The sequence below is a fragment of the Penicillium verrucosum genome (assembly GCF_028828655.1).
Source record: "Penicillium verrucosum strain IBT 35672 chromosome Unknown utg000002l_segment0_segment0, whole genome shotgun sequence".
Lineage (NCBI taxonomy): Eukaryota > Fungi > Ascomycota > Eurotiomycetes > Eurotiales > Aspergillaceae > Penicillium > Penicillium verrucosum.
This window is the reverse complement of record NW_026643211.1, coordinates 2,696,547-2,723,186: the sequence shown is the minus strand read 5'-3', so window position 1 is coordinate 2,723,186 and position 26,640 is coordinate 2,696,547. Positions and strand designations below refer to the sequence as shown.

General features: G+C 46.6%; 10 protein-coding genes across 10 annotated transcripts; 3 read left to right on the top strand and 7 right to left on the bottom strand.

Moving 5' to 3' along the window:
* Positions 1 to 814: 814 nt before the first annotated feature.
* Positions 815 to 2,136, top strand: N7516_006688 (Major facilitator superfamily domain general substrate transporter; the record flags this gene model as incomplete). Its single annotated transcript, XM_057219408.1, has 4 exons — positions 815 to 817; positions 894 to 1,010; positions 1,082 to 1,252; positions 1,318 to 2,136. 4 exons carry the CDS (start codon positions 815 to 817, stop codon positions 2,134 to 2,136), a joined length of 1,110 nt encoding a protein of 369 aa, XP_057073499.1.
* Positions 2,137 to 2,434: 298 nt separating this feature from the next.
* On the bottom strand, positions 2,435 to 4,343 carry N7516_006687 (putative MFS transporter; the record flags this gene model as incomplete). The annotated part of the gene is given in 9 exon segments (XM_057219407.1): positions 2,435 to 2,479; positions 2,533 to 2,671; positions 2,727 to 3,157; positions 3,214 to 3,362; positions 3,378 to 3,529; positions 3,592 to 3,793; positions 3,859 to 3,957; positions 4,008 to 4,095; positions 4,149 to 4,343. The coding sequence occupies 9 exon segments, from the start codon at positions 4,341 to 4,343 to the stop codon at positions 2,435 to 2,437; spliced, it is 1,500 nt and encodes a 499-aa protein (XP_057073498.1).
* Positions 4,344 to 5,929: 1,586 nt separating this feature from the next.
* On the bottom strand, positions 5,930 to 8,914 carry N7516_006686 (uncharacterized protein; the record flags this gene model as incomplete). Its single annotated transcript, XM_057219406.1, has 13 exons — positions 5,930 to 6,123; positions 6,186 to 6,272; positions 6,324 to 6,441; positions 6,490 to 6,671; positions 6,722 to 6,794; positions 6,850 to 7,456; positions 7,506 to 7,681; positions 7,739 to 8,021; positions 8,072 to 8,202; positions 8,271 to 8,429; positions 8,483 to 8,559; positions 8,611 to 8,667; positions 8,725 to 8,914. 13 exons carry the CDS (start codon positions 8,912 to 8,914, stop codon positions 5,930 to 5,932), a joined length of 2,334 nt encoding a protein of 777 aa, XP_057073497.1.
* Positions 8,915 to 10,408: 1,494 nt separating this feature from the next.
* Positions 10,409 to 10,944, bottom strand: N7516_006685 (DUF3716 domain-containing protein; the record flags this gene model as incomplete). The annotated part of the gene is made up of 2 exons (XM_057219405.1): positions 10,409 to 10,876; positions 10,918 to 10,944. The coding sequence occupies 2 exons, from the start codon at positions 10,942 to 10,944 to the stop codon at positions 10,409 to 10,411; spliced, it is 495 nt and encodes a 164-aa protein (XP_057073496.1).
* A 538-nt stretch (positions 10,945 to 11,482) lies between these two features.
* N7516_006684 (uncharacterized protein) lies at positions 11,483 to 13,635 on the bottom strand (the record flags this gene model as incomplete). The annotated part of the gene is made up of 2 exons (XM_057219404.1): positions 11,483 to 13,512; positions 13,566 to 13,635. 2 exons carry the CDS (start codon positions 13,633 to 13,635, stop codon positions 11,483 to 11,485), a joined length of 2,100 nt encoding a protein of 699 aa, XP_057073495.1.
* Positions 13,636 to 13,978: 343 nt separating this feature from the next.
* Positions 13,979 to 15,436, bottom strand: N7516_006683 (FAD-dependent oxidoreductase; the record flags this gene model as incomplete). Its single annotated transcript, XM_057219403.1, has 5 exons — positions 13,979 to 14,153; positions 14,223 to 14,298; positions 14,357 to 14,656; positions 14,708 to 14,990; positions 15,065 to 15,436. The coding sequence occupies 5 exons, from the start codon at positions 15,434 to 15,436 to the stop codon at positions 13,979 to 13,981; spliced, it is 1,206 nt and encodes a 401-aa protein (XP_057073494.1).
* Positions 15,437 to 16,441: 1,005 nt separating this feature from the next.
* Positions 16,442 to 17,827, bottom strand: N7516_006682 (uncharacterized protein; the record flags this gene model as incomplete). The annotated part of the gene is made up of 6 exons (XM_057219402.1): positions 16,442 to 16,738; positions 16,794 to 17,093; positions 17,162 to 17,353; positions 17,445 to 17,512; positions 17,562 to 17,598; positions 17,651 to 17,827. 6 exons carry the CDS (start codon positions 17,825 to 17,827, stop codon positions 16,442 to 16,444), a joined length of 1,071 nt encoding a protein of 356 aa, XP_057073493.1.
* Positions 17,828 to 18,427: 600 nt separating this feature from the next.
* Positions 18,428 to 20,108, top strand: N7516_006681 (putative MFS transporter; the record flags this gene model as incomplete). The annotated part of the gene is made up of 4 exons (XM_057219401.1): positions 18,428 to 18,631; positions 18,690 to 18,798; positions 18,865 to 19,409; positions 19,485 to 20,108. 4 exons carry the CDS (start codon positions 18,428 to 18,430, stop codon positions 20,106 to 20,108), a joined length of 1,482 nt encoding a protein of 493 aa, XP_057073492.1.
* A 2,892-nt stretch (positions 20,109 to 23,000) lies between these two features.
* Positions 23,001 to 24,617, bottom strand: N7516_006680 (cytochrome P450; the record flags this gene model as incomplete). Its single annotated transcript, XM_057219400.1, has 1 exon — positions 23,001 to 24,617. One exon carries the CDS (start codon positions 24,615 to 24,617, stop codon positions 23,001 to 23,003), a length of 1,617 nt encoding a protein of 538 aa, XP_057073491.1.
* Positions 24,618 to 25,235: 618 nt separating this feature from the next.
* Positions 25,236 to 26,481, top strand: N7516_006679 (putative integral membrane protein; the record flags this gene model as incomplete). The annotated part of the gene is made up of 3 exons (XM_057219399.1): positions 25,236 to 25,400; positions 25,447 to 25,946; positions 26,010 to 26,481. 3 exons carry the CDS (start codon positions 25,236 to 25,238, stop codon positions 26,479 to 26,481), a joined length of 1,137 nt encoding a protein of 378 aa, XP_057073490.1.
* Between the last annotated feature and the right edge of the window lie 159 nt (positions 26,482 to 26,640).

Genomic DNA, 26,640 nt, shown 5'->3' with positions numbered 1-26,640 from the left:
CATATCTCCCATGCACGATATCCCATCCACGCATACATGTTTGCTACTGACTCAGGCCCTTTGTTTGTTATTTGCTATTTGTTAGCTTGCTTGCAACAATTGAGCAATGTTTAGATGGTTTTAGCAGGGTACATAACCCCCTACATTTCTAGTTTAGTCAATGAATGATTCTTCCTCTGCTTTCTCCCCATATAGTAGTAATCTACTTCAATAGGTTGCTCAACACCATCCATGGATATATCCAAATTGTTCTACGTTAGGTATTTACTAGCACTGGGTTGGGGGTTCCAGTCTATAGTACAAAATGACTAACCAATACATCTTTCAATCCAGGATTTTCATTCCTCCAGGGCTATCTAATTATGTTTATTTAATACTTTAAATTCTCCTTTATATATATTGATCTTGATTCAACATAGACGACTGAACACCTGACTAATAGGTGAAGTATTGGCTATATGTATATTATACGACCATTACTCGCAACCCCGTGTTCCCGCTAGACTTGGTGTGCCCAAGCATACGTTTACCAACATACGGTGGTTATAGATTAGATGGCATACTTCAGATTAATGTTTCTCTGGAGGCAAGAGCGTCCTCGAGGCCCTTCCTGTTTGGGGTTGTTTACTTCGATATACAAACTGTCCACAGCAATTGTCTCTATTTACTTCTTCCATCATACATACCCTTCACCATTTCATGAAAGATCTATCTCCATCTACCATCTCACTAAGGATCCATTTTGATCTATTATCCCACGTATTCCATCATTATTTGATTCATCGGTTACCCTAGTTTGATGGGGGAGACTATTATGGTACTTCGCCCCTCTTTCTTTTGAGTTGGTCTCTTCGTTCAAAAGACCAGTTACTAACATTGACTATACTATATAGGCTGACCAATACGCACACGTTGTGTGCGGAAGTTTCGATTGGTGGGAGGATGTGGAAAACGACATCGCTATGAAGACTAAAGCTGTCGCGCCTATCCCTATCACAGCTCCTAAGCTGGTATAAATCCCCACTTCTAACTCAAACACCTACTTAAGACGCTGTATACTCACAGTTGCTGCTATATTTAGGAGAATGAATATGCGTGTCTTCGTGTGCGCCAGCAGTTTGACTGGTGGGAGGACGTCGAAGATGACATTACCAAGAAGACCGAAGCCCTCGCTGTCGACACTAAGATCCGCAGTACGGACACCGAGAACCCGGCTTCAGCTTGCACTAGGCCTGCCACTTCCAGAAAACCGGTATCTCCCCCACTTCCATCTTGCGTAGTTGGGACTTAAACTCTTTCGAGACTAACAATAGCCAGGCTCCCGCCGATCTGCTGAAGCCATGCTCATTTAACTGGGCTGACGATGCTGAGGAGGAATTTGACAACCTAAACTCCATAACCCAACCGAATAATCATTGTACCACCGTTCACCCTCTTACTCGGGCCCTTGCCCAGGCAATTGCTGAGGCTAATGGCGACGAGGCTATGGAAATCTTCTCTTATCAGAAAACAGCTGTGTTTAAGCCTTCGCTCTCGGCTATCGAAGAGGAATGCGCAAATTCCCGCACATGCTCAGCTTACAGCTTGGAGGAGTCGATTGGAAGAACTGAAATCTCTGAGAGAGTCTTACATGTCCATTATACCGCCCATCCTAACACTCTGGCCATCGCCCAAGCCATTTCTGAGTTTGACGAAGAGGGTATAATGACCACTTTCCGTTGCCAAAGAATACCCTTGTTTCAGCCCTCTCTTCCATCAATTGAGGAGGAAGGGTGTCATACACCCTCTCAACCCTCACCAGATCGCAGCTCGGTAGACGTGCTTGGAAAAGCTGATAACTCAGAGATTGTCTTCAGATCTTCTCAAAGACTACGAAGAACGACCAACACTCGGGACTTGAGGGGTTACACAACCAGGAAGAGCACGGTCATCCCACTGGCACAATATAACCTGCCTACGACAAAATTGAGCACACCTAAAGCTAGTTCACCCAGCAGTCTCATCGCCCCTGACTACGAATTCTCTTACGGTTATACCGAGTTCCCCCGGCTACCTCGTCAGAGGAAGAGAGATGTGTTGAAAAGAATCGTCAAGCAGGTCTTCAGGAAACTCCACAACCTACAGGCTACGAATTGAACATACGTTGGACAAAGCCTTTGGGTCCTGGCTGATTTCTATCATTTTTTATTTGTCTGGGCTTCACGTCGATGTCAGAGTTTCAGGGAATTAAGTGTTTTACTTCTTACATTTAAGGGCGGGATTTCTTCACTTGACCATCAGCCAGTTATTGGGCGATCCCGGTTGATTTTCACTTCGAATTTAAATTTGTTTTACTTCATTGGCAAGAGATTCATAATTCGTAGCGCTTGCATCATACTGTGCAGAGAGGATTGAAACCTTTGAAGTGAAAGCATAGTCTAAAGTAAAGCCCTTTTTACAGGACGTATCTAAACCCTTTGTTGTCGATCTCCGTTTGGTCCTTGGGGAATATAAGTTAGCTTATATCAAGGCTTCATGAGACTCAAAACTCACCAGCATGCCATTTTCGACACCTTCTGCCTCAACCTCCTGGCCATCGCTTACTTCGCGGTTTCGACGCTTATTCTCGAGGTACATATAGATATACAAAGCGACAATGCAGGCCAGCTTTACTGCATAGCCAGCAAGCATCCTATAGAAATTGTCAGTCAATTGAAAGGTTTATATAGAGACAAATAGCAACATACGCAATATAAGCACTGTTATACCCAGGGGCCTCGCTGGACTTGAAAGTCTGAGGTCCAATGATATTTCCCACACAGTATCCAGTGAACAGCAGGGCACCGGTGACTTGCTTTTTGGTATATCCGGCAATGTTGGAGCTAACAATTGTGAGACTCATGCTGAATCCCAAACCCTGGAAATAGCATAGCCAGAGTGCAACAAGGCGGCCCCATTTATTGGTGTCCGGTAATCCGACCAGAAGACCCGATCCAATAATACAGACCGTACAAGCAAAGATCATGCATGCAAACCGTGAATGGAACTTGCCATCAAACTTTGTTGCGATATAACCTCCCAGAAGAAGAGTGATAAACTGGACAGCACCGCCGGGGATTTGCAGATATTGAGTTCCAAGCGTATCAAATCCGAAAGTGCCGACGATGATGGAAGTAAACTGTTCTGGTCTATTAGCGTCACTCACATCTAATCAATAATCACAGGGAGACATACACTGGTTAATGCTGAGTTCGGGACTTGTGCACCGATAGCCATGACGAACAAAAGCCAGGTCTTCGGATCTTCAGCCGCTTGTCGAACCTGATACCATTTGAACTGACTGCTCTTGACACCTTGTCGATTGACGGCGACACGCTCAACAGCTATCGCTCACTCACGCTCGCTGAGGAATTTTGCAGTTGACGGAAGATCTGGGAGAAAGATCAGGGCAAGGACGCCTACCGCGATGGAGAAGGCTCCAAAAATAAGGAAGACGTACATCCATCGTGGAAGTCCAGTGGTGATATGTCCGACCGCATAGCCAATAAGACTATATGCAATTAGTTTCCGGGTTTTATTTCCAATATATTTGGGTATTTGCTCGTCGCTTACCCTCCGAACATTGTCGCGATACCATTAGTGCAGTACCATGCCTCTAACCGCAGGGGTTGTTCTTCAGATGTGTACCACATGCCGGTCATGAGAACAAACCCAGGAGTTACAACTGCTTCGACCATTCCTAAAAGGAAGCGATTGATTGCGATTCCAGCAAAGTTGTAGCATGCAGGTGTCGTCATGAGCAAACCACCCCATACTATTCCTCTTAGCATCGTTCCAATATTGAATCCACCTTCCGAGTGCCCATAGGGTATCTCTTACCTAACGTGGTAACTGCAAGGAATTTGCCGACGGGCAGCTTTTGCAATGCCAACCCTGCAGGCCATTGCGCAATGAGATATCCGAAATAGAAAATGGAGCCTGATCGGATTAGTGCGTTACATTATAGGTTCTCACAATCGAAAGCTTACTGAGCCATGAATATTGTTGCCCCTTTAAGTGTGTCCCTTGCTTTAAACCGTAGACAGAGGCAAAGTTGATGCTGTTCTTGTCCAGATACTGCATGGGATTAATACTTGGAATTCAACGAGCGAGGCACACGATATTCTCACCTGCAGCATGTAAATTAAGAACAGTAGGGGAATAAGGCGTATATCGATTTTGCGCAGAACCCTTTTGGCTTCTTCTGCTGTGTATTCGAGGCCTTGGTGCTGTTTATAGAACTCATAGTTCTCATCCCGCTCCGATGAAATGGTTGATGAGACAGGAGGCGATTCCGTTACTTCAACGTCCTTTTTCGAGGCCATTCTGTTGATTTTAGTCGGTCTCTCAGGCTCAGTGGAAGAAAGACGAATGCAAAGACAGGAAGTGGCAGAGCTTTATAAACCACACGCTTAACTGGCGGCACACTCTAGGTGGATAATTGCATAATAATAATAGAAACCACATCCCGCGCAACCTAGCGGGGAAGGTTATATGGACAAAGTGGAGATATAAGATTCAGGCTAAGCTCCCAGGGGGCTATTTCTACAAAGTGATAGAATGCTTGGTTCTGACGGGCGTGCAAGTGAAATCCGAAATATCGATGGGTACTTTGATTGGCAAGTTGTGTTTCGAGTAGGCAGCTTAACGTGCACTGCTCTCCATGGTATATTCTATCCAAACACATGGTACCTTGTTCCTAGCATGAGTGACATACCTAGATCTTTGGGTGGGGTCATCTGTGAATCACGACATCATTGCCGCAATTGCGCGTTTCGCAGACCATATGAGCAACTTTTATCTAGAATCCCCTCACAATTGGCTTGATGCTCGGTAACTTGCTCGGTAATTTGTCGTGTCCGTTGAAGAAACTGAAAAGAAAACCTTGCAATCTTCTTCTTGTTCTCCACGGAACAAGACCGAGACTTCCACCATCCAAAGCATATATATACATTTGGCTTGGCACGTGCCCGACCCGCTGGGTATGTACTTCCTCAAAACTTCGAGTTAACATTGAACTGCTGTATATTAAGTGGCCTAATATTCCGTGAGGCACCCGGGAATTCCTGGGGTTCTATTAGGCGACTTAGCTCCTAAGCATCTCGGACGTTAAGATAAACAACAAACGGATTCCGTGGAACTTTGAACCTTGAACTTCCAAGGTTGGAAACCCCGCCTTGGGGCTTGCTTATGTAATCGCCACTGGTATTCGGTAAGCGAGCTGCGCAGCCCAAAACACATAGTGAAAGCCATACTATATTTCAACAACCAACGTTTTTATTTAATTTCATTACTTGCCGATAGCAATCGATAAGCATTGTTTGATAATACATATGAATTTCGAATACTTCGAAAACTTGCATTGTTATAGTATCGAAAAATACATCGCTGAACTCCAGAAATGTATATATCTCAGTCACAAATTTATCGCTTTTACTATGTGGTTTGGGCTGCGCAGCTCACTTACAATACGTTATATATTTCAGCTTGTAGTAGCTAGATGTTATTGTTAAAGCAAATGCTCAAGACACAGCAAGGAAACTATATTTGATTACTAGCTAACAGTACGCGACTCCCTCTAAAATGTAAAAAGCCATTAGCAGTGGGATTTCTAAACAAGCGGGTGTTATCATGATGGCTGTGAGCTTTCGCTATAGGCCGAGAATCTTGTGTAAAATCTGTTAAATTAGTACAAGAATTTTACAAGACATAAATGATACAAGAAACATGTAAATGGAGACCAACCATGAACGTCCCGGGGGCTTCAGTGGGATTAATCATATTGAAACAGTTGGAAGTGAATTAGACATTCATGTTTGGACCTTCTATGCTTCAATCTATTGGGAGTAGTAATATAGTCTTCTAGCGCTAAGCGTGCCTTAAAAGGATCCAATCATATATAAGTCTTCAATCAAAACTCGCCAGGACCCTTTCCGAAAAAGCTTCCCTTGGGAACAGTCAACCAAGGGACGGACTTCGCATCGTACGTATCAGATCCAACTGTATTTCCCCACCAGTTGAAAGTGATAGCGTGGTAGCCCAGCGCGAAGAAAATGATGATGGTCGCAATAGCAGTGCCGGTATCCATGGCAGCTTGGAGCAAATCTAAGCACATCGTGAGTAAGTGATTTTTTTTAGAAAGGGAAACTTGTAATGTAGGATCTCACAGTTATAACGCTTCCACCAGTCAAATGCACGCTTGCGAATCAGGTAGTTGAAGAGGAAGCCGAAGATGAACCAGAGGGAGTATTGGGCTATTTGTTCAGATTAGAATAACTCCATCAGGAATGTTTCAGGAAACATACTGGTGTTTGCAGGAGGAATGTTGCCAGCCGCATTGAAGAAGATCGGAACGTTGATATAGCGTACCCAGCTGTTAGGGTAGCGGCGGTAAATAAAGTAAACAATTACAGTAACAACAGGCTGGAGAGTCAGTAAAGCAAAAGCAAATCAAGTGGCTTGAAGACTCACCCCAATGAGGAAGAAGTAGACAAGTCCATTGTACACCTGTCCAGACTGGAACATCCGCTGCGGACCAATGGTGCCCCAAATCAAGGAAGCATTGTACATCACTTTGGCACCATTGCATGTGAAGCGTTGCTTGTTTGTTGGTTCGCAAAGGTTATCAATGTGTCCCATCATCCATCGTAAGACTACTTTTGTTAGCTTGAAATCGCAATATAGATTTTACAAAACATCTTACCCCCGGTCTGAGTTGCTGTCGCAAGAATACTAGCATAGATCTGACCAAAGAACAGAACACGGGGAGGAATTTTCTGAATACTAATTAGTAAAGCTCCACTTGCAGGGGTGGGGGCAATAGAACCATACCATATATTGCCCAAGCTTCAAATCCTGAGCGAAATCCATGCCATGCTTGACTGCGTTATAGCCGTAACACTTCACCATCAGATTAGCGATGGGCTTTCCTGGCCACGCGTATCCGGCGATCATCTCTGTAATGATATTGAGGAACACGCGCTGGTTTGTCGTTCCTTGCAGAATACCCTCAGGGACAATGAGAAGCACTGCCAATCCGAAGCAAACCACGATAAAGCCCCAAACCGGAAGTTCCGTGTCCCAGTATCTGGTCGTCAAGATACCAAGTCCCAACACCACCACTGTGAGAACTCCGTACCACCATTCTGGAACCTCTTTATATTGGCGCATCAGTCGGCGATGAACATCTTCACCTCCATGTTGTGCATTCTTAAGCCTGGCCCAGATTTCAGTTCCATTGTAAAGGTAGGTATGGATCACGATTGCGGTAACGGCAGCGAAAGACAGTCCATAGGTGAGGGAATAAGACATGGAGATATACATGGGAGAGTACTCCTTGTAATTGCTCTCGCTAAAGTCTAAAGCCGAGTCGAGCACACGAGATACATTGTAGGAGCTTCCCGTGTTGTCGAAGGTGCCAGCAGAGAGGAGAGGAAGGCTAGATTGTCAGTATGTTGGAAAATTCCCCCACCAGACTGGAAACTTACTATGCGCTATACCACACATTAGTGTAGTATAAAATCGGCGATAAGAAAAGGTAAAAGAGCACGACGACAGCAAAGGCATTGCATGTGATGTAGAAGGGGGTCATGAGGGGGAAACCAGCGTAGTTGATTTGCGTCCAGTCGATGCTGATAGGTATCAAACCTAATCCGGAATTCATCTAAGCAAAATAGAGTTAGTTTCGGGTAGAAACTGTCAGAATTTCTGCAAGACTCACTCCGAAAATTGTGTTGACCTTCTGATTGTTAGGCGCAATCCACGTCACGAAAGCGAAAGTGCTCAAGCTTGTCCAGATGTAGTCCGGGAACCAAAATAGAACAAATGCAAATGCCGTAACGTAGCCAAAGAAGCGATACCGCGTAATAGTCCAACCATTGGCTGGCGTACGGCTTTCAGGCTCATGTAGCGCCCGGAAAAGAACTGTGGATGACAGTGAAGTAGGCCAAACTAAGGCAGCGGGGTACACAATCCAACGGCGGGAAAGACCTGTGAGACCAAATCTAGGAAAGATCAGTGAATGAATAACGTGGAAACCCCAGGATCCACTTACCCGATCATCTGAGTTGTCAAAAGGTATAGGAATGAGAAGCCTGGTCCGAGGTCGCGGTTCCAATATACAGGACTGACAATTGCTACCAAGGCACCTTGGGCATAAGCAGTGGTGGCGCTAATATTTACGCACTGTTTTGGTTTGTTAGATGTGCTTCACGATGGAATTTCCATGAAACTGAAGCTTGGCTTTTGCTCACAATAACTATGAAGGCGTGCTCCTTGATGGTAAATTTTCCAGGGTTAACATCGAATGTAAGTTTTCCCAGAGGAACCCTCCATCTCGGAAGCTTTTCCCATGCTCGGCCAATTGGGAAAACGAGGATTTGAGCGACGACGTAGCCTATTGTGAGGGAAGGCTAGGGGATATTAGCAAATATGTAAATAACAATTGCAGGGACCTAAAACATACATATCGTAAGCCGAAGAATTGATTAACTCCAGAGAAAAGTATAACAAAGACAGTCATCAATATCCAGGCCCGAACAGCTGTAATGGAAAGTTAATTCAGTGCCTTCACATGGAAGATCAATAACTTACTGTTGCAGGCCATCGTGGGATCATCTTTATTGGACACACAGGCCGCAACCTCCGGAACTGAGAAGTATCAACATCGGCTGTTGGGAGTTGGGATATATATATAGGTCAACCTACAAGGCGACTGGTCTCCCTCCACACTCCATTTGAACGCTTCGACCGGTGTGAGCTCTGTGAGCTCTGCCCTGTCCGATTTGTACAGCCATTCGCCTGGATCCTGACTGGTGTGTTCAGATTCGAGATCTGCCGCTACCGCCGGCGCCTCCGTTATATTTGGATCTTTAGATGGATCCTTGGAACTCGTCATATCTATATTGTTTTTAGGCCAGAGTGCAGGGAAAAAAATTGAATGGGATAAGATATAGAAAAGCACCGGAAGTTGGGTTCTTAATATGAGTTCGCAGCTGGTCATCCCTTGTCTCGCGTGGCTTGGGCCAAGCCAGCATTCGACGGTCACGATAGATCCACCCAGAATGGCAACAAGTTCCCTCCAACATGCAAATACGCCAAAGCTTGAAAGTTAGTCTACATCCGTACGGCTTCATACTGACTTGGATAGTCCGACCGGTTGAGCTATGCGCACTTGCTGACGCACACCAGTAAGACTACATAATGGATTGGGCGACCACCTACCGAATTGTTTACCGTATGTTTGGGGTTGTCTCACGGAATTCCAACTGTTTACAGTATTTACTTTTACGCTACCGAGCTATATCCCTGTAACAAAGCTATATTGGCAAATAATTGGATGAGGATTAATATTCTCGCCAGGTGTCTATCTGTATATCTAACATTATGCAACCCTGCGCGGGCATACGAGTCCACATAAGTGGGGGTTATCTTATACGTTGAGGATATTCCTAAATCGCCTCTACGTGAGGTACTATAATTCCAAGTAGTCAGAGCGTGGCAAAGGAATAGCATCGCCAAAAAATGACAACAATGGATCATAAGAACGGAGTTTTACAAGTTAGGCCACACATGCCAAGTACAAAAGGGCACATCTTCGGGCTGACTTCGGACTTCAGTGGCTGCAAGTGCTTAAATAGTGAATGGCGTGCCGAGGCGGCTTGATGAGCTTATCTCCACTGGATTTTCTTAGTGCATTCGCCTCCAAATTCGACCTTTAGGATTCGACCCCAGGCCAATCAAAGCAACGAATTATAGCTGGTTTAATTTCTAGAAAAAGGTCCCATTATTGGAGTATTGGAGACATTTATGAGTCCCTATAGTCCAATATAGAAGGGGGGGTTACATGATATTCCGAAGACGTCATAACAGAAGAGCATTTATTTGTAGGATTGTAACAACTTCCTCGAGGTATTTACATTCTTTACTTGAAGCCGTTGAATATAAAATTCTTGATGCAGTAGCAGCAGTATAGCATTCGGCTCGTAGCTCCGAATTCAGAGTGCGTGCTGCATCGTCCTGCAGCGGACATAACCTAAACGAAGCGGCCAGTGCGGCAATGGCGCGATTAGAGTTGATTCACCCATCAAGTCTCACCCAGATGTTTTTAATTTCTATTCGGAGCAATCCCGAAGGCGAGTGTAATACTTGTTTCGTATGAGTGACTTATTTTATAGATCATCTAATCTGTCTAGATAGTCTCCCAAAGTCCGATCTTTGTCTATGTGGCGGGAGTCAATCAGTTTCGCAGCCTCGTCCTCCTCTCATTGAAGCCATTCGGCGTCAAGAATCAGACGGCAGAGCTCCTGGTTACGGTGGTGAAACAACTCATTATCGGCGCGAGCCTGGGAAACTTGCCGATTATGGAACTGTACAGTTTCGGCGAGCTCTCTCATCGTTTGCTAGACCTCATCAAGGGATTCATGCCGTTGCCCCAAAGGCAACATTCTGCGCATGCAGTCAGGTCTGAGTTACCCTCAAGAACCACACAGGTGTCCCATGGGCCATGGTCCCGCTGGCAGGGGATACATGGCTGCTCTGTGGGAGCACCCACAACTTGCATAAGCGCAGACATAATGTTATCGATTCGTTCGTTGATGATTTGTTCCAGGGTTGCACCTGACCACGCCGTTTCTGGGCGGAGGATGGGATCACGTTTTGCGGGTAAGAGGTTCGTAACCTCGAGGGCGTCCGACTTTAACTGACTATCGTTGCGAGACCGGACCTCATTGTAATTGAGCCGCTTGATGTGAGCGGCAAGGGTACCGGGAAGGTAATCTGCTGTGCCAGAGGTGGTAGTGGGGATGACAATGTGATTTCGATGCTGGCGAGGCGTTGATCCGTATATTGATTGGTGTTGCTAAACATGGCAGTGGGGAATGTGAAGAAGCTTCCACCTACGCGGAGGTGGGGGACTCGATCGTCCATTCAGGTCGGTTAGCAAGATATATAACTCACATTGTAGACTGACTATATCTTACGAGGTCATCTTGGTGGGTTGGAGGTAAGAGACCAGATATGAAACCTGGGGACAAGAGGAGATGATGACAGAAAAAGCCAAAAGAGGCCAGTATGAGATAATATATTATAGGAGCAGGAAGTTTGAAGAATTTGTACGCTTGGTCTCTTTGTTGGACGTGTTCACACATCATCATTCATGCAGTGAGAAATTCCCAAACGTATCTATTCAAAATGGGCTAGAGTCCCGAGGTGGTCTGAACACCTGCACTTCATCCTCTTCAAAGGGGCCAACGATCGAATACATCACACCATGGTTGTTGAAAATAATTAGATCACCTCCTCCCAGTCCAGTGCACAATGACAAGCACAACTCCCCCCAAGGCCTTCCGAGATTACGAGGGAGTCAACGAAACGGGCTATGCGAGGGAATGAATTAAAGATATAGAAATGGCTGGAACAGGTCAATGAAAGAGTCGCTTCGAGCGACTGTAAATTTTCGCCTGTCTTAAAACTGAAGTGGGTCATGTAGAGTGTGGAATGTTTCATTGAACCATGCATCAAAATCGATGTATTCGGCTGTATCCCATGCCGGCTGCATTTCGTTAAAGTGAGCACCGATTATATCTTGGGGATCAGCATTCGAGAACCTGCTAACGGATGTGTCAAGGGTATCGGGCCCAAGATTCATTCTCGTAAATGTTGAGAATTTAGCCAGGATTTGGCCAAAATCAATCATTTTATTGCCAAGTCCTGCAGAGTCTGAGGTTATGTCGGCAGTAAAGATAGCATCGATCAACGCGACACCTCGCTGAGCCAGCACGTCATTAGTTCGATCTGCAAGGCGGGTGCGAGCCGCGACTATTGCATCCTTGTGGGTTTGGGCGATAGCGACCTGGGTCTCTGCAGTTGCATTCACCTCGAAGCACATAATGACTGCAGCGGTAATCGCAAAAGCTGTATGAGTCCATATCGAGATATCCCCTTCTCCTATGATTACCTCGTGCTCGCGCAAAATTGTCATTGCAGCGGCAACACAGGTACGTCTTGAATAGATATATGTTTGATCGTTGAAAGAGCGGAAGAGAAACGGCCGATGGATCATGATAATTTTCTCGGCTGCAGTGATAGCGAGACTTCGTCGAGCGATAGCAAGCCATGGAATTTGTGCTTCCTTGGTCTTATCGACGCGCAGGAGGAAAGGGGGTATGTTTTTCACAATGCCTCTCATTTTCTGGTCTATATGCAGAATATGTTCGTATTGCTCTCGAATAGGCTTTCGGGATTTCATTGGACCCAATCCGTCAACTAGACCGGGCATCAATTCCGCCAGATTCACGAGCACACGGATGTACGTGCTTATGGTTGGAGATGTGATAGGCATATCTGTCAAGTCATAGTCGTCTGCGTTCATGGGGGGACCTGTCGAGAAATGCATCGGAGAGATGCTGTAGGTGTCGGTAAAAGGAATGGCGAAATGGTCTTGGATGATCATTTGGCACCATACTCTCTTTCCGACTTCTCGTCCCACCTTCTCATCCCATTCATCTTTGTTTTCAGCAGGTTTTGTTGATTGATCCTGAATCTTGTGGATCCCGAGGCATTCGGCAATGCGTACAGCAGCATTGAATAAAGTCGCGTTCAGTTCACTCAAGCCAAGATTATGAGCGACCTCAGTCGATATGACGATTGCTTGAACAGAGTATATGGAGAGATTGCTGAGAAAATGTGAGTTGTAGAGGGTTTGTACCATAGCAGAGAACAGCTGTTGTGTAGATGGTATTGCCTGTAGGTCGACATGAACAAGTTCTCTCACTTTCGTACTATTTTGAATTGAGCTGACGGTGGCACTCAAGATAGAAAAGTACAGAGCTTGCCATAAAGGGTCATCAAATCTCCCAGTCTCCCAGAATAACTCGCATTGCTCGAGAAATGTTGGACCATGGATGCAATTATGATGCCAGGCCACATGGCATATATGGAACTTGATCAGCTTCTGAGCGTCGGTAGTGCTGGGAAAGGAGGAGTCCAGCCCTGGATTGAGTCCATTGACTGGGAAAGGGCCTGATAGGGATTGGAGTCCATCTTTGCGATACTGGCACGAGCACGTCCTGTGAGGGAAGCACCCGGCGGAATTACGACCCCAAGCAAGATGTTCAATAGCTGTGAGAAGCGACGAGTCAATTTGATGTGCGGTGTTTTCAGTTGAACTAAGCGACACTTTGCTAGGTGCACGGTCCTCAGTTGTACTTGATTCCTCTTGTGCGGAAGTACGGTTGGATACATCTGATTCCGTAGGATCTTGGCCGGTCTCCAGCCGAAATATTCGATTTTTAATTTTTTGAACAACATGGCGTACTGGATCAGGCGGAGACGATTCAACGTCTACCAAAAGCGAACGTAAAAACTGAATTTCTGACCCATGTTGCACAGCGTTGCGTCTAAGCTGGACGACTTCTATTGAGCACTTCAGGTTCAACCGTTTACATCTCGAACAGGGATTTTGTTTGTCGCATTTGCGTTTGCGCTTCGTGCATTCTGCATTATGTCAGTCGCTTAATAGGCCGCAGCGGCACAAGATCGCCATTTACCTCGGCAGGCTTGCGGCTGACGCTGCGACACGCGCACTGTGGACGTTTGGTTTGACACGGTGCCATCCATTGCCCGTCAGCCTTGCATTTGAATGCCTTTTTCTTCTCAATTTGAGTTGACAACTCCAGGCCTAGATTTTCTGCTGGTGCAGGGAGAGATGCAAAGTGTGGAGGTTGGGGGCGGGATTGAGACTGGCTCGGGGACTTGGCACTGATAAGCGCACTTGGATCGATCTGAGCAACTACCAACATCCATGACATCCCGCGGTCTTAATCTCAACGGCTAGTTGATATTGGGACTACTCTATTATGTTGTATGGTGTGATTTATCCCGTTTCCTCTTCAAATATTCCTCAGGGCGGGAAATTCCGCAGTTTCTATATAATCACATGTGTGAAAGATCCCCAGTAACTTCAGCCAGATTTCTTCAAATCTCGTAACCCAACCAGTGGACTACCTTCAATCTTAGAAAAGTCATGGGCATCTAAACATGCCTGTCTAGAATTAAGGAAGCTCGGCTCGGCTCGTGCGAAGACATCATTTTCATACGCCGCAAGGGAGGATAGCAAGGCTTCGGAATCGAAAGACCTGAGGATTGAAATAGCGATCATCAGTATGAACTTAATCAAAGAGAGTTGGAGGTAGTTAGATTCATACCTTGGCTGGCGCATATCAACACGCTTCACGAGATCCAGCACATCGACGATCGCGTTGTTGGCGCCTTCTCCGCGGACTAGTTGAGGTCAGAAATGCTAGCACGGCCGCATATAATGACCGAAAGAATTACATACACATAGTCATTGTGTGGGCCGAGTCACCCATCAATACCGCCCGGGGATGCGTGTGCGCCCTGCCCAGACTGAACATCCAATCTTCGATGCGAATCGAGCGCACCTCCACGTCGTCTGGAAGCTTGTGTACCAGCGAGCGGAATGGTTCCGACCAATTATCAGTCAATTTCCTCATCAGCGCGATCCGCTCGGCGTTCAAGTCTGGGACTGGAATTTCCTTTGAATCTGCCCAGGAGATGATGATTTGACACTGGTACCGGTCCTTGCTACTATTCTCAAAGTTGTTCGGGGTATCCAGAACTAAGGACATCAGCAACCTGTAGATTAGAACAGAGGATTTGGTGGACTCACAACTGAAGAATAGGAAGACGTTGGACTCAGGATGCGAGCCCTGGAATATGAAAGGGTCGATTGACTCAATTCCGCCCAGCTCCTCCGCGCTGTATAGTGTCGATGCACCTAGAAGCTGCACCGGTAACTGGTTCATCTGTAAACCTGGGTAGAGAATCTCGCGTGTGCGCGACCGTGAACCATCGCATGCGACCAGTAGCCGCCCGGTGCAAGATGTGCCATCCTCAAAATGCGCGGTGATTTCATTAGCTGTAGACTCAATACTACGAAAGTTTTTGTTCCACTGAACGGCGTTAGCGCTCAGCAAGGGTAAGAGAAGAATAGGATTATTCCAAGGACGATAATATTACGACTTACTTCAACGTCTAGGCCTGTTGTCAGTAACTGTCGCAAGCGAACACGACTGACACGAATGCGCTCAGCGGCAGGAATATTGTATAATGCATCTCCCGACTTAAGGTCGAAAAACTGGAAGCGACCGACGTCGCCTCGGGCAGACGCTTCTTTGTTGACAAATGTTTCAGGGAATCGCTCAACAAGGTGTTCTGGCAATAATTCACGCAGGGCAGGGAGTGACCAATGCAGTGTCAGACCCCATCCACCACTTCGGGCATCAATTGCGGAGTCTCGGTCAAAGATCCTGAACGGAACATCATGTCGCTGAAGGTATTGGGCCAGTACGAGGCCACTGATACCAGCGCCGATGATCAGAATGGGAGAATCAGACATGGTGAACAAAGTACTCCGTTCAGTTTGATTGCTTCAATCTATATAACTCAAACCATGTCTCACCCCGCTAGTGGGCTAACTCTGTGCCAAATCACACAATTAGTCGTCCCACCAGCTAGACCAATCTGTGTAATACGGAAATTATCGGTAATCCTTCTAGTAGGCTATCTAACCCGAAAGGATCAGAAAGGTTACTTATAAACCCTACATTGTCCCTTGGGACGGCTTGGGCTATGTTACGGCAGAATGATGTTGATTGGGTCAGGTCATGAGGATGGACGTTGATTGGAGGATAGACAAAATACCGCCTTCGTTGGCAGGCCCACCTTCCGTATCTGATTCGGGAGCTACCTACCCGCTTTAAATTGACACTATCTAATTTGGGTTTGGGAATGAATCAAGGGCTGAGACTTATGTATGGCCTTTCACGAGCCAGACTTACCTAGATAGATTAACGAAGTTACATTTTGATTACAACCGATGCATCACGGACTCAATCACATCCTATGTCAGGCGCATTTGCCGCATTGTGCATATGTACGGAGTACAGAGTATGTCTGTACTTGGTGCACGCGGATGGGGATGGTCCACTGTCGAGCGGGTTGATCCTGTGGATCCCGTCTAGGCCAAGATTCGGCCAACCAAGTTCAACCCGAATGTTTATAGGAATCACCAGAATCACCCCAAACCCTAGTGTCCGGAAATACAGGATCGCAGATTTCTATCGGCCGACCATTTTCGCTATTAGTAGAGCGTGAACTTGTTGTTTCTCGGATTGTTGCAACCACAAAATATGATTGGCGTGAACTCAAACGCCACAAAAGGCAAGGGGTGCAGGGGGTACAAAGTCCACGGGTAGAAGGGGGGAGGGGCAAGCAGAAAAGAAAAGAAACCAAAAAAAAAACCAAAAAAAAATGATTAATACAATTTCTAAATAATTGGGAACTGTATGAATGAAAAAAAGAATAGACAATTCGAGCCAGTTCGTTGCGGGTCAAAAACTTCCTATTTGGTTGACCTGCCTTCCGAAGAAACTCTGTACTCGACTGTCTTCTCGATACCCCCATGCGCGGGCTCCTGAGTGGCCAAAATGAGTTCCTCACTCGGTGTTCGTTTTGGCTGTCTTTGACTGGAGGCAGTTGACCGCATGTGCGAATTCTGATCTTTCGACCAATTATCCATCAAGTAGCTTCTGCCTTGACTGTCATAGTAATACTGCTTGGATTTTCCACCGGTCGAAGCAATTCCCCGCACGAAGCCCTTGAGCAGAGGCGCCAGGTATGGAATGCAAGTGACAATGTTCTAACGCAGAAAAATCAGCCATTATGGGTCGCACAAAACTGGTCATTCCACTTACGCCCACGTTGAACTCAATCGTTCCCCACAACACAAGCATTGTTGAGTTTCCGTCTCCGAAAGCCACTCGTTGAATCTGAGTTAGTCGTAGGATGGAGCAAACTGTGGTGAAGAGGCCCAGGAGGAAAAGGCACACAACGCCAGCCTTTTGTGCAACTTTTATATTGAGACCAAGGAGCAAGGGAATAGGAAGCACAATAATGGTCACATCTGCGATGATGGTGTAGATTGCGAGACCGTAGAATAGGCCTCCCACGGGAAGACATGTACCGGGTACATGATTGTTCCATGATCGTCGAACCTGTTGTGGGTGAATCCCTTGTCAGCTTGTGGTTGCATGTGGCGTTTGTAGGGAATGACTCTTTTTACCGGTGTGCAATTGAAGATCAAGCTAAGAGCACCGGCGATATGACCCAACGTAGATGCAACAATAACAATCCAAATCACAATTCGGTAACCACGCTTTGATGTTCCAGATATTAATCGTAGATAGCTCAGGCAAAGCGAAGCCTTGAACCCTGCGATGCCAACTTGGTAAAAGGGCCGTCCTGCATAGTTGATCTATTTGCCTTTTTGTCAGTTCGGTTCGACAATCGAATGTAACCTCATAGGGTTAAATAAGATGCAGAAAACAGAAAAAAAGGATACTGACCTTAGAATATGTTAGATAATTTGCTGCCGGTCGTTTCTTCAACGGCAGTCCTAGTCCATATCGACTCTCTGCGACTGTAAGTTTCATGCGGCTATGGGAAGAGCTGGCGTCGCCCACGGGAAATGCAGAGTGCACTGTATATAACAGCAAATACCTGCTCAAGAATTAGTTGTATTCTTCCTTGTATCAGACACAGATTAACTTACCATGCTAGCAACCATCACATAGTCTGCTGCTGCCCATCGACTGGCTCGCGCTCGAAGGAAAAGTCTCAGGGAAACCGTCAAAACCATTAATATGGTAAGACTCAAACATACCCCAATAATGAGAGGATACTGCGAGGCAGCTTCAACTTCGGGCGAGGCATTGTGTACCCAGCCCATCTTTGAGGAGAAAGCGTACGAAGGGGTAGGAGGGAGAATATAAACGAGAACATAATCAAACGTCTACATGGGTAAGGAGATCGAACCGGGATTTATTCTCTGCATAGGAATTAAAATTTTATTTTAAAAAAAACGTATATATATGAAAAAGAAAACACCAAAAATGCTCGTCCTACAGGGGTTTCCTGTTTTGAAATAACACCAATAATTGCCGGTCAGATGTACTTTATGCTCCTCGCAACACCGGACTCCGTACTCTCCCGATCTTTCAAGGTTATTCCTGCAATATTATTGATATTTAGCTTCCCCCTTTCATATCTTCCAAGGTTGTAAGCTTCTCTGCCCAACAAGGAAAGGTTCTAGCGTCTTGGAATAATGATTCTAATTCGTTGCCAGGTGGGACTACGTGTAGCCATGCGATCTCCACGGTTGTTGCGACGTTATTTATGCTTTTGTCTCATGAATCCTCTATATTTCCCACTAATATATTTGATTTTTCACTAACCTTTTCCTTAACTTTTCTTGCTTTTTTTTCCCCTCACACAACTTCCTTATTGACTACGCTGTTCCTTCTCTGTTTACCTATTGTTACCAGCCGCGATGGGTGAAATAAAACCCGAGGTAGTACCACAGCCTCCTGCAGATCAAGTGGATGATGCTGCGTTATATCTCAAGGACCATCAAAATGAGGCACTTGACTCTCAAGTTGATCTAAGCGCTTTACGCCGCAAAATTGATCGCCGTTTGATGCCATATATGTTTTGCTGCTATGTCCTGCAGTTTTTGGACAAGGTCATGCTGAACGTGAGTGACTTTCAATTCAGCCGTATGGACCATGTTATTAATGCAAGGGTGTATGCAGTATGCAGCTGTTATGGGGATCAGAAAAGACTTGGAACTCGCCGGCAATGAATTCTCTAACGTTGCCACGTGGGTCTTCATTGCCTACTTGATCGCTGAAGTACCTAATGGTGAGTATTTTTATTATCTCCCGTGCATAACTTTCTTGGAGTATTACGGCTAAGCCTCAATTTAAGTATACTTCTTACAGAAAGTACCGCCTGCAAAATGGCTCGGCGGAAATGTATTCCTCTGGGGAGTCGCGGCTGCCGCCTCCGCTGGCGCCCGAGGATATCAGAGCCTGCTGGCAGCTCGAATTTTCTTGGGTATTTTTGAAGCGACAGTGGGACCATCCTTGATGCTTATTAGCAGTCAGTACTACACCAAAAGCGAACAAGCTCCTCGGTTCACTATATGGTATATGGGTCTTGGTGTGGCCCAGATAATTGGGGGCCTCATATCTTTTGGATTCCAGCATGTGCATCATGCCTCACTAGAAGGCTGGCGGATTATGTTTCTTGTTCTAGGATTGGTGACATCTGTTGTCGGTGGTCTCACATTTTTCTACATCCCAGATACACCAATGAAGGCACCCTGGTTATCGGATAGCGAAAAGGTGGCCCTCCTTCAACACGTCAGCGAAAACCAGACTGGAGTATGGAGCACAACTTTGAACCTGAAACAAATCTGGGAGGCCGTCCTCGATGTCCAGCTTTGGCTCCTGACTGTAATAACAATTCTGGTATGTCTCACATTCCCACTTTCACACCCCTTGCTCCAAATATCCCCTGCAGTTTTATTGACCAACATTGAATAGATCTCCGTGTCAAGTGGTGTGGTGACGACATATTCCTCGACTTTAATTGCCGGATTTGGCTTCTCCGGTCCCATCTCAGCCCTTCTCAATACCCCTGGCGGTATCGTTAGTATATTTTTCACCCTTCTCGTGGGTTTTGGCATTCGGAAAACTTCTAATCGCTGGGCCTGGAATGTACTCTGTACAATTCCTGGAATCATCGGTGGAGCATTACTATCTTTCTTGCCCAAGACCAATAAAGCCGGTGTCCTGATCGGTATTTATCTTGTCAACGCAATTGTAGCAACTCTTCCGATTATATACCAGTGGACCATGGCCAACTGCGCTGGACATACCAAGCGAGCATTTGCTAGTGCTCTTGTTGCCGGGTCCTTTTCGGTCGGAAACATCATTGGCCCACAGACATTCCAGGCACGCGATGCACCGGAATACCACCCAGCCAAGATTGCTGTTCTTGCAACGCAGGCTGCGGCGGCTGTACTATCTGTGGTTCTCTTCATCTATTACAAGTGGCAAAACCGTCAAAGAGACCAGACAAAGAGCGTTAATGAGAACAGCGTCGACGATACCAAATGGGCTGGTCTTACTGACAAGCAGAATCCATCCTTCCGTTACGTCTACTGAACATTCGATGGATCAAAGCTTGCACTTGTACTGTATATATCACTATGGCTTTTATTCCCTTCTGTCCAAAAGTCTTTACCCTGCTTGTTCTACCATCGGGTTTCTTGAATACATATTTCCGTCTTTTGAGATGGGGTTGTTGATCATTCGTCGCAAAACCGACGGCGACTCGGCCAATTTCTTCATCTTGATCCACACCTCTACTAGAGTTGAGTTAGTAAAGTGTCAAATTGTACCTCTCCGGCGAGTCTAGAATTAAAATCATCCATCCAGGTAGAATTGCAAAATCCCATACTTCCTTGCTATCCACCTATGACATGTGATACATCCGAAGACGAAAGAGCCACTTTGCCTATAAGACCGAGTATCTCCAACCAGAATACCGTAGACACTCAAGCAATCCATCGGCCATGTGGTGTCGCTCGATAATCCCCACCCCGGTCGTCCACAGTCGGACCCGAGCCATGTGGGCAGCTGATATAGTTCAGAACTGGTCCAGTAGACTGGGCCGAATGCTGATTGGATACTATACCGCGTGTGGTCAAATTTAAGCTTGGGTCTACCGTCTCCTCGCCAAAATACAAACCTCCAAGTTTTGGGCTCTTGGGCACCACATCGAGTGCCCCGCGCCAATGTTACTGGGTCCTTCCCTAACACATAAACAGATTTTGAGCCTCAGAACAAACATATATTTTTGAGATGTGACGTTGCACCACCCAGATCCTGGCAACCGATTTCTTGCAGCCTGTGGACGTCCAGCCGACCTGAGAGTCTTTTTGGGTGCCGGAGCTGCCCATCCAGTATTTGAAAAACTGCTGAAATTGCCAAGACTCTCGACTGTGCGGGCATTACATTGGGTCCGTATGTATTTTTTTTTCGACTGGGTAATATCGTGAGTATGGAGGTTGAAGATAGGAAAATTCACTCATGTCCATGCCTTGGCCAGGCACTAGTTCCGAAGCTCGAAGTAGAATTTATACCAATCATAAAATTGCCGAGGTCCGTCCGTCCGTGTGAACCATTCAATCATATAGTCCTCGCCGTGGTCCGTTGGGAGCAAACGGCTAAGAACCATGAAGCATTAAATCATGTAGCGTGTGCGGAGATACTGGGAATGGAGACGAGAGCGAAGATCCGGGAAAATACCGTCAGCATACGAATAGAATATGAGAACCGGACCGGAAGGAAGGAGCGCTTAAAACTCAGGAGATATCACGAATCTGTACACTGAGGAGAAATGTAAAGAATGATGGAAATCGCGAGGTCCATTTATGATAGAGGGAAACATAAATCTTTGGAGGTAAACAAACCTTCCGATGTTCAGTTGAGAGGGGAAAGCACGACTGGGAGCCTCAAGATGGAGACACGATGTTGGGAAAGAAGGAAAATGAAAGTTGTTGGGTGATAAGAATGAAATTGAACGTCAGGATGGAAAACAAGGAAGGTGTGGTGAAAAGTTGAATAGCATCAAAAAGAAGGTCCCCATTAATCTAGACCGTTCCTAGACCTCAGGAGGGTATGGACAGAGGCTGGCCACTCGATGTACATGGTCCTCTCCTCCGACCATTCCCCTATATGCTTCCACTCACCGTACTAACTACGGCCTCCCCCCTAAGTAACGGGGGACTATACCCTTCCGCGGGGGTTTGCCTAGTGTAGTGCTTCGGGAGAGCTTCAGCATATAGGAGTCCGACCGACAGTGGGGAGCAAGTAAAACCCGTTGCGACATCCTGGTGTGGGATGCCCCGGCCATAATACCGCTGGGCCACTGGGGGGGGCTGGTTGAAATATTAGTACTTGTCTTCTTCATATAGGAGGAAAACTTAAGAGAGAGGTTACTAGAGAGCATTGACACATAGATTTCCTGCCTTCCCGGAGTTGTGATAGCGTCAGATTTTAATGGAAAGATCTAGAGAGGGTCTGTATACTACCTATCGATTTTGAAACTAATCGGATTACCCGTTGGTGTTGGTTGAGGATCACTTTAACTGGAGGGTACATACATATAAAGTCAAAAAATGAAGCTATTCAGACACACATTTTAGGAAGGAACGATAACAGCATGAGTGTCTTAATCTCGGAGTCAGGCGTTCAATTCCTGGCCTCAACGAATGAATTAATACTTGCACTTTTTTCATTCCCCGGCTTTTTCCCACTAAATATTGAGCCGTTGGTACTCATATCAAAACATCGTCCCATCGACAGCGACCATAAACAAGACCCCAACCACCAAAGGTTACAGGACTGATACCTAGATGGTCCTGGTCAGGTCTAGAAGCCTCTAATACCACCGCATACGCTGCGTAAAATCAGTGTCTAGGACACTTTTCGCGAGCAAGGTCTACAGGTCATCGTGAATATGGATAACATCGAACTCACTCCTCAGAGCCCCAACTATGCTAGCGATACCTAGCAGCTCGGAATCTAGCTAAAACCACATTGCAGCAATGCCTACAAATTTTCCCCTACAAGAAACAAGAGTCGGATGGTTTCGCTGTATGACTGGAAAAGTCTGAAGACTAAACGCGATGATGGAAACGATGGATGTGGCAATAATCATGATCGAACATGTCTCGGAAGTTCAAGGAGAGGATAAATGAAGACCAACATGCAGTGCACACCATATATTATCGACAGAAACTGATGATTCAGAGGGCTTCCTTGGAGGGTTCGAACCTCGGAAGATTCGGCCCGGTCCGTGGTTTCCACCGATCCCGAACTGAGAGATACCTAACCCTGTATTCTAAATCGAGAACACTTTGCCGTAAATGTATCCGGGTTGTCCGATCTGTAATAGTCCACACGCGCTGGCAAAATCTGCGTGTAAACCCGTTCTGCAGGGCGAATTCGGATATATATAATCGTAATATCAAACGTTCATTGGCCATCCTATCATTTATCTTCAACATCAACACTAGTTCCCATAACCTTTCCGAGACCTTTCTCCGCCGTCGCCCACTCTTTCTTAATAACATCCAGTACCCAGTCACCCCTGGGCCGGAGTTTAAATTTGAGCTCCCTCGGCATTGTCATGAATCCTGCCACGACCATCGCCCACGGATCCACCTCCTCCCCATCAGCGGGCTCGATATCAAACGCCCACAGCAGACAAGCAATATGGATAAAAGATCCATCCGTAGCGACCTTCTTTCCTTGACAGATCCGGCGGCCCTGCCCAAAGACCGGCAACGGAAGGTCCGTTCGCAGTCTTTCCTCTCCGTCATCATCCCGCCGGAGCCACCGCTCAGGCACGAACTCCTGAGGGTCTCCCAGCGCAGGATCAAAGACCTTTTCGTCTCGACCGATGGCCCACGCATTAGCCATAAGAGTGACCCCCTTTTTAATTTTGACACCATTGAACTCGTCATCCCGGTCCGCCCTGCGGGGAATGGATCCCGGCGAGATAGGTCGCCAACGGAAAAGTTCATGCATAATAGCGTCAATGAATGCAAGCCCTGAGCGGTCCGAGAACTGTGGTAGCCGGTCTCGCCCGACGACCTCGTCGAGCAAGGCGTGCGCCCGTGTCATAAAGGACGATTGCTGCAGCGCTGCAATGAACAACCACAGTAGCTGCCGCGGTGAAGTCTCCATACCTCCCTGGATAGAGGTTGCGAGAGTAAACGCGAGATCGAGGTCGGGGACACCATCTTCACAGTACTTCTCCGCTGTGGCGATTGCCTGCTTGGTGGAGTTCCAGCCAGCTGAATCCCTCCCGTGTCGGAACAGACGCATGTACAGGTCCACCTGTGTGGCGTACAGCTTGTCAGCCGCTCGTTTCCAGGGGGACAAAAATGCGGGTAGGTGACGCAGAGCCGGGATAATATCTGGAAGACGGGGGTTTGCAGCGAGGTGGGTTATTTGGGTCTGGATGTCAATGATCTCATGCAAGATGTGTTCTTCGAAACTTGGGATGCGCAAGCCATAATGTAGAGCAAGTATAACACTCGATTGAGTGCGCTCAAGAAGTGGATAGATTGTTTCTGTGCTGATTCCTTGGGAAAACTGCTGGGCAGCATTTGAGAGATCAAACAATAGCTGTTTAGACTCGAGCTCCATTAAGGGGTGATATTGTGGGGCGGCCAGAGCACCCAGACTGGGGGCCAGAATACGGTGATGGAACTTGAGGTGATCGTCGTAATCGTGCATCAGAGTAAACTTTGACTGCCCAGGCTTAGCCCCTGTGATCATCTCCATGCTGACAGAGGGCGGACGATTGCTGTACCACTGGCTGCGGCGGCTGAACAATTCAGTCACAGCTTCATATGAATTCAACACCACAATCGGTATGAGCCCAAAGAGCTTCGGTACCGCAATGGGACCATTTTCCCTCGTCCATGAGTCCCAGTTCAAAAGTGGTTTCACAATAGGGGAGCTATGGAGGTCACCAATGAGGGGAAGCTTGAGGAGGGGTTTCTTTTGTCCCTTCCGTTGCCCTGTGACAATGTAGAGCAGTGTCAATAGACCTATCGCGACCGCGGCCGTCACCTCAATAATAGGAGTAGCAGCCATATCATGGAAACAGGGGTTAGGAGGACGTTTGACATATCAGATGCACTGCAAAGAAAGGGGGAACACATTTTTACATAGCGCAAACATGATGCATGATTCGGTTAATCCGCCAAGCGCTATTACTTATACTAGGCCAATGGTTTGGTGTCGAAAGACGCCAATAAATGCGGGACTGAAGATGAACTCCGTATTAGTGCATAAGCGGCACTTGGCACACCAATCAGCTCCCTAATAATGAGACGTTTCTCTGTCATATGCCGAAGAATCAAATTGTTTTTCATTAAACTTGATTATAATAACCACGGTCAATCTGGATATGCCGAGTCTTTCATCCTCTTAATTTGAACAGCTAAACTGTACAGAAGAATTCGCCATGTGACTCGTTCTTGCTCACTATCACATTCCCTTAAGATGTCCTCCGTGCATTATGATTGACACGAAAGTGTCGGAGGCTAAACGAGAATTGCCCCCAGTGCGGCCCAGGACTTTTGGCCCCCGACTAGCCTTCGTATGCCGTGTTAGCTGCGGGTGGATTAGTCTCAAATTCCCTATTTAATACCGTCCCCGGATTTGATTTAGATTGCGGACCGTTTTTGTTTTTTTCGCGTGCGAGATGAGATGGTTGTTACCTTTCCTATAGAGACGCCAGCCCAAAGGCAGGTCTTGGGCGTGGCTATTGCTTTCTCCATTCTAGCTGTGGTAGCAGTGTTTCTGCGACTTCTAGCTCACCATCTCGCGAATAAGAGATGGATCATCAGTGACTATTTCATAGTTGCCGCCGTTGTGAGTACTTTCCTCACTATCCCGAAATTTGTGCTAACAGATACAGATATTTGCCGTCGGTCTCCAGTCCATCAGCATCACCGGCGTGATACAAGCGGGCATTGGTTATGATCATGTCAAGGCAATTGTACCCAAGTATGGGCCCGGCCCTATCGCTAAACTCCTCCAGCTGATTGTCCCATTGCAATTTCTTTGGGTTCTGAGTCTCAGCTGTACAAAAGTCTCCATATTGTTCTTATATCTTAGCATCTTCCCCGTCACTTGGGTCGTGCGGATTTCCTGGACAACAATGGGTGTGATTGTAGCCTGGACTGTTGGAACAATACTGGCCGGGTGTTTGATATGTCGGCCCTTTGCATATAACTGGGACCAGACTATTCCTGGGGGATCGTGTGGAAACCAGGTTACCTCCTTCACGGTGACGGGAGTTATAAATCTCCTCACCGATGTTGTTGTGTTGGTGACGCCTATGCCGCTGCTGTATAGTCTGCAGATGGCAACATATAAGAAAGTGACATTCATCACCATCTTCGGCCTCGGAGGAGTGTAAGATTTGCACAACCGGTGTAAAACCAAACGTGAAAAGATCTTTGCTAACCTGGAGTATAGCACGTGCATCATCAGCATTCTTCGTATCTCCATACTCTCCACAATGGACTTCGCCGACATCTCTTACTCGATTCCCCTTGCCAACATTTTCAGTGGCCTGGAGCCCTGTCTCGCCGTCATCCTCGCTTCAGTTCCTATGATGCGCCCCCTCCTGGGACGTTCAACATACACCCCCGAGGTGACAGTTCGTCCTTCAAATAAGTCTTCGTCCCCACCTGGAAGATCTAGGTCTACTGGCGATGGCGAGTTCCAGCCGCTTCAAGATAACTCGAGTCAGCTGTGCTTGCAGCCGGTTGGACCAAAGCATAAGGTCGGTGTCGCAGTCCAAAACCCCACACAGACGAGAGAGTTACGTCGTGGGAGCGAAGATACTCTTGAAGCGGGGGAGAGCAGGGATATGGATCAGGCACAAAAGGGAGGTTTGGGAATTTCAGTTAGGCAGGAATGGGTTGTTTCGCATGGACGAAAGTAATGTGAAGACCTCTTTTCCAGAACTCTCCAGGGCTACGATGTATTATAAGTTATATCTAGTCTGTTATACTAAACTAGGTAATATACGCCTTACTGGCCAGGCATCTAACTGTGATTCGCTCTTTCCCATTGTTCAGTATATTGGTCTTTCCATTCATGA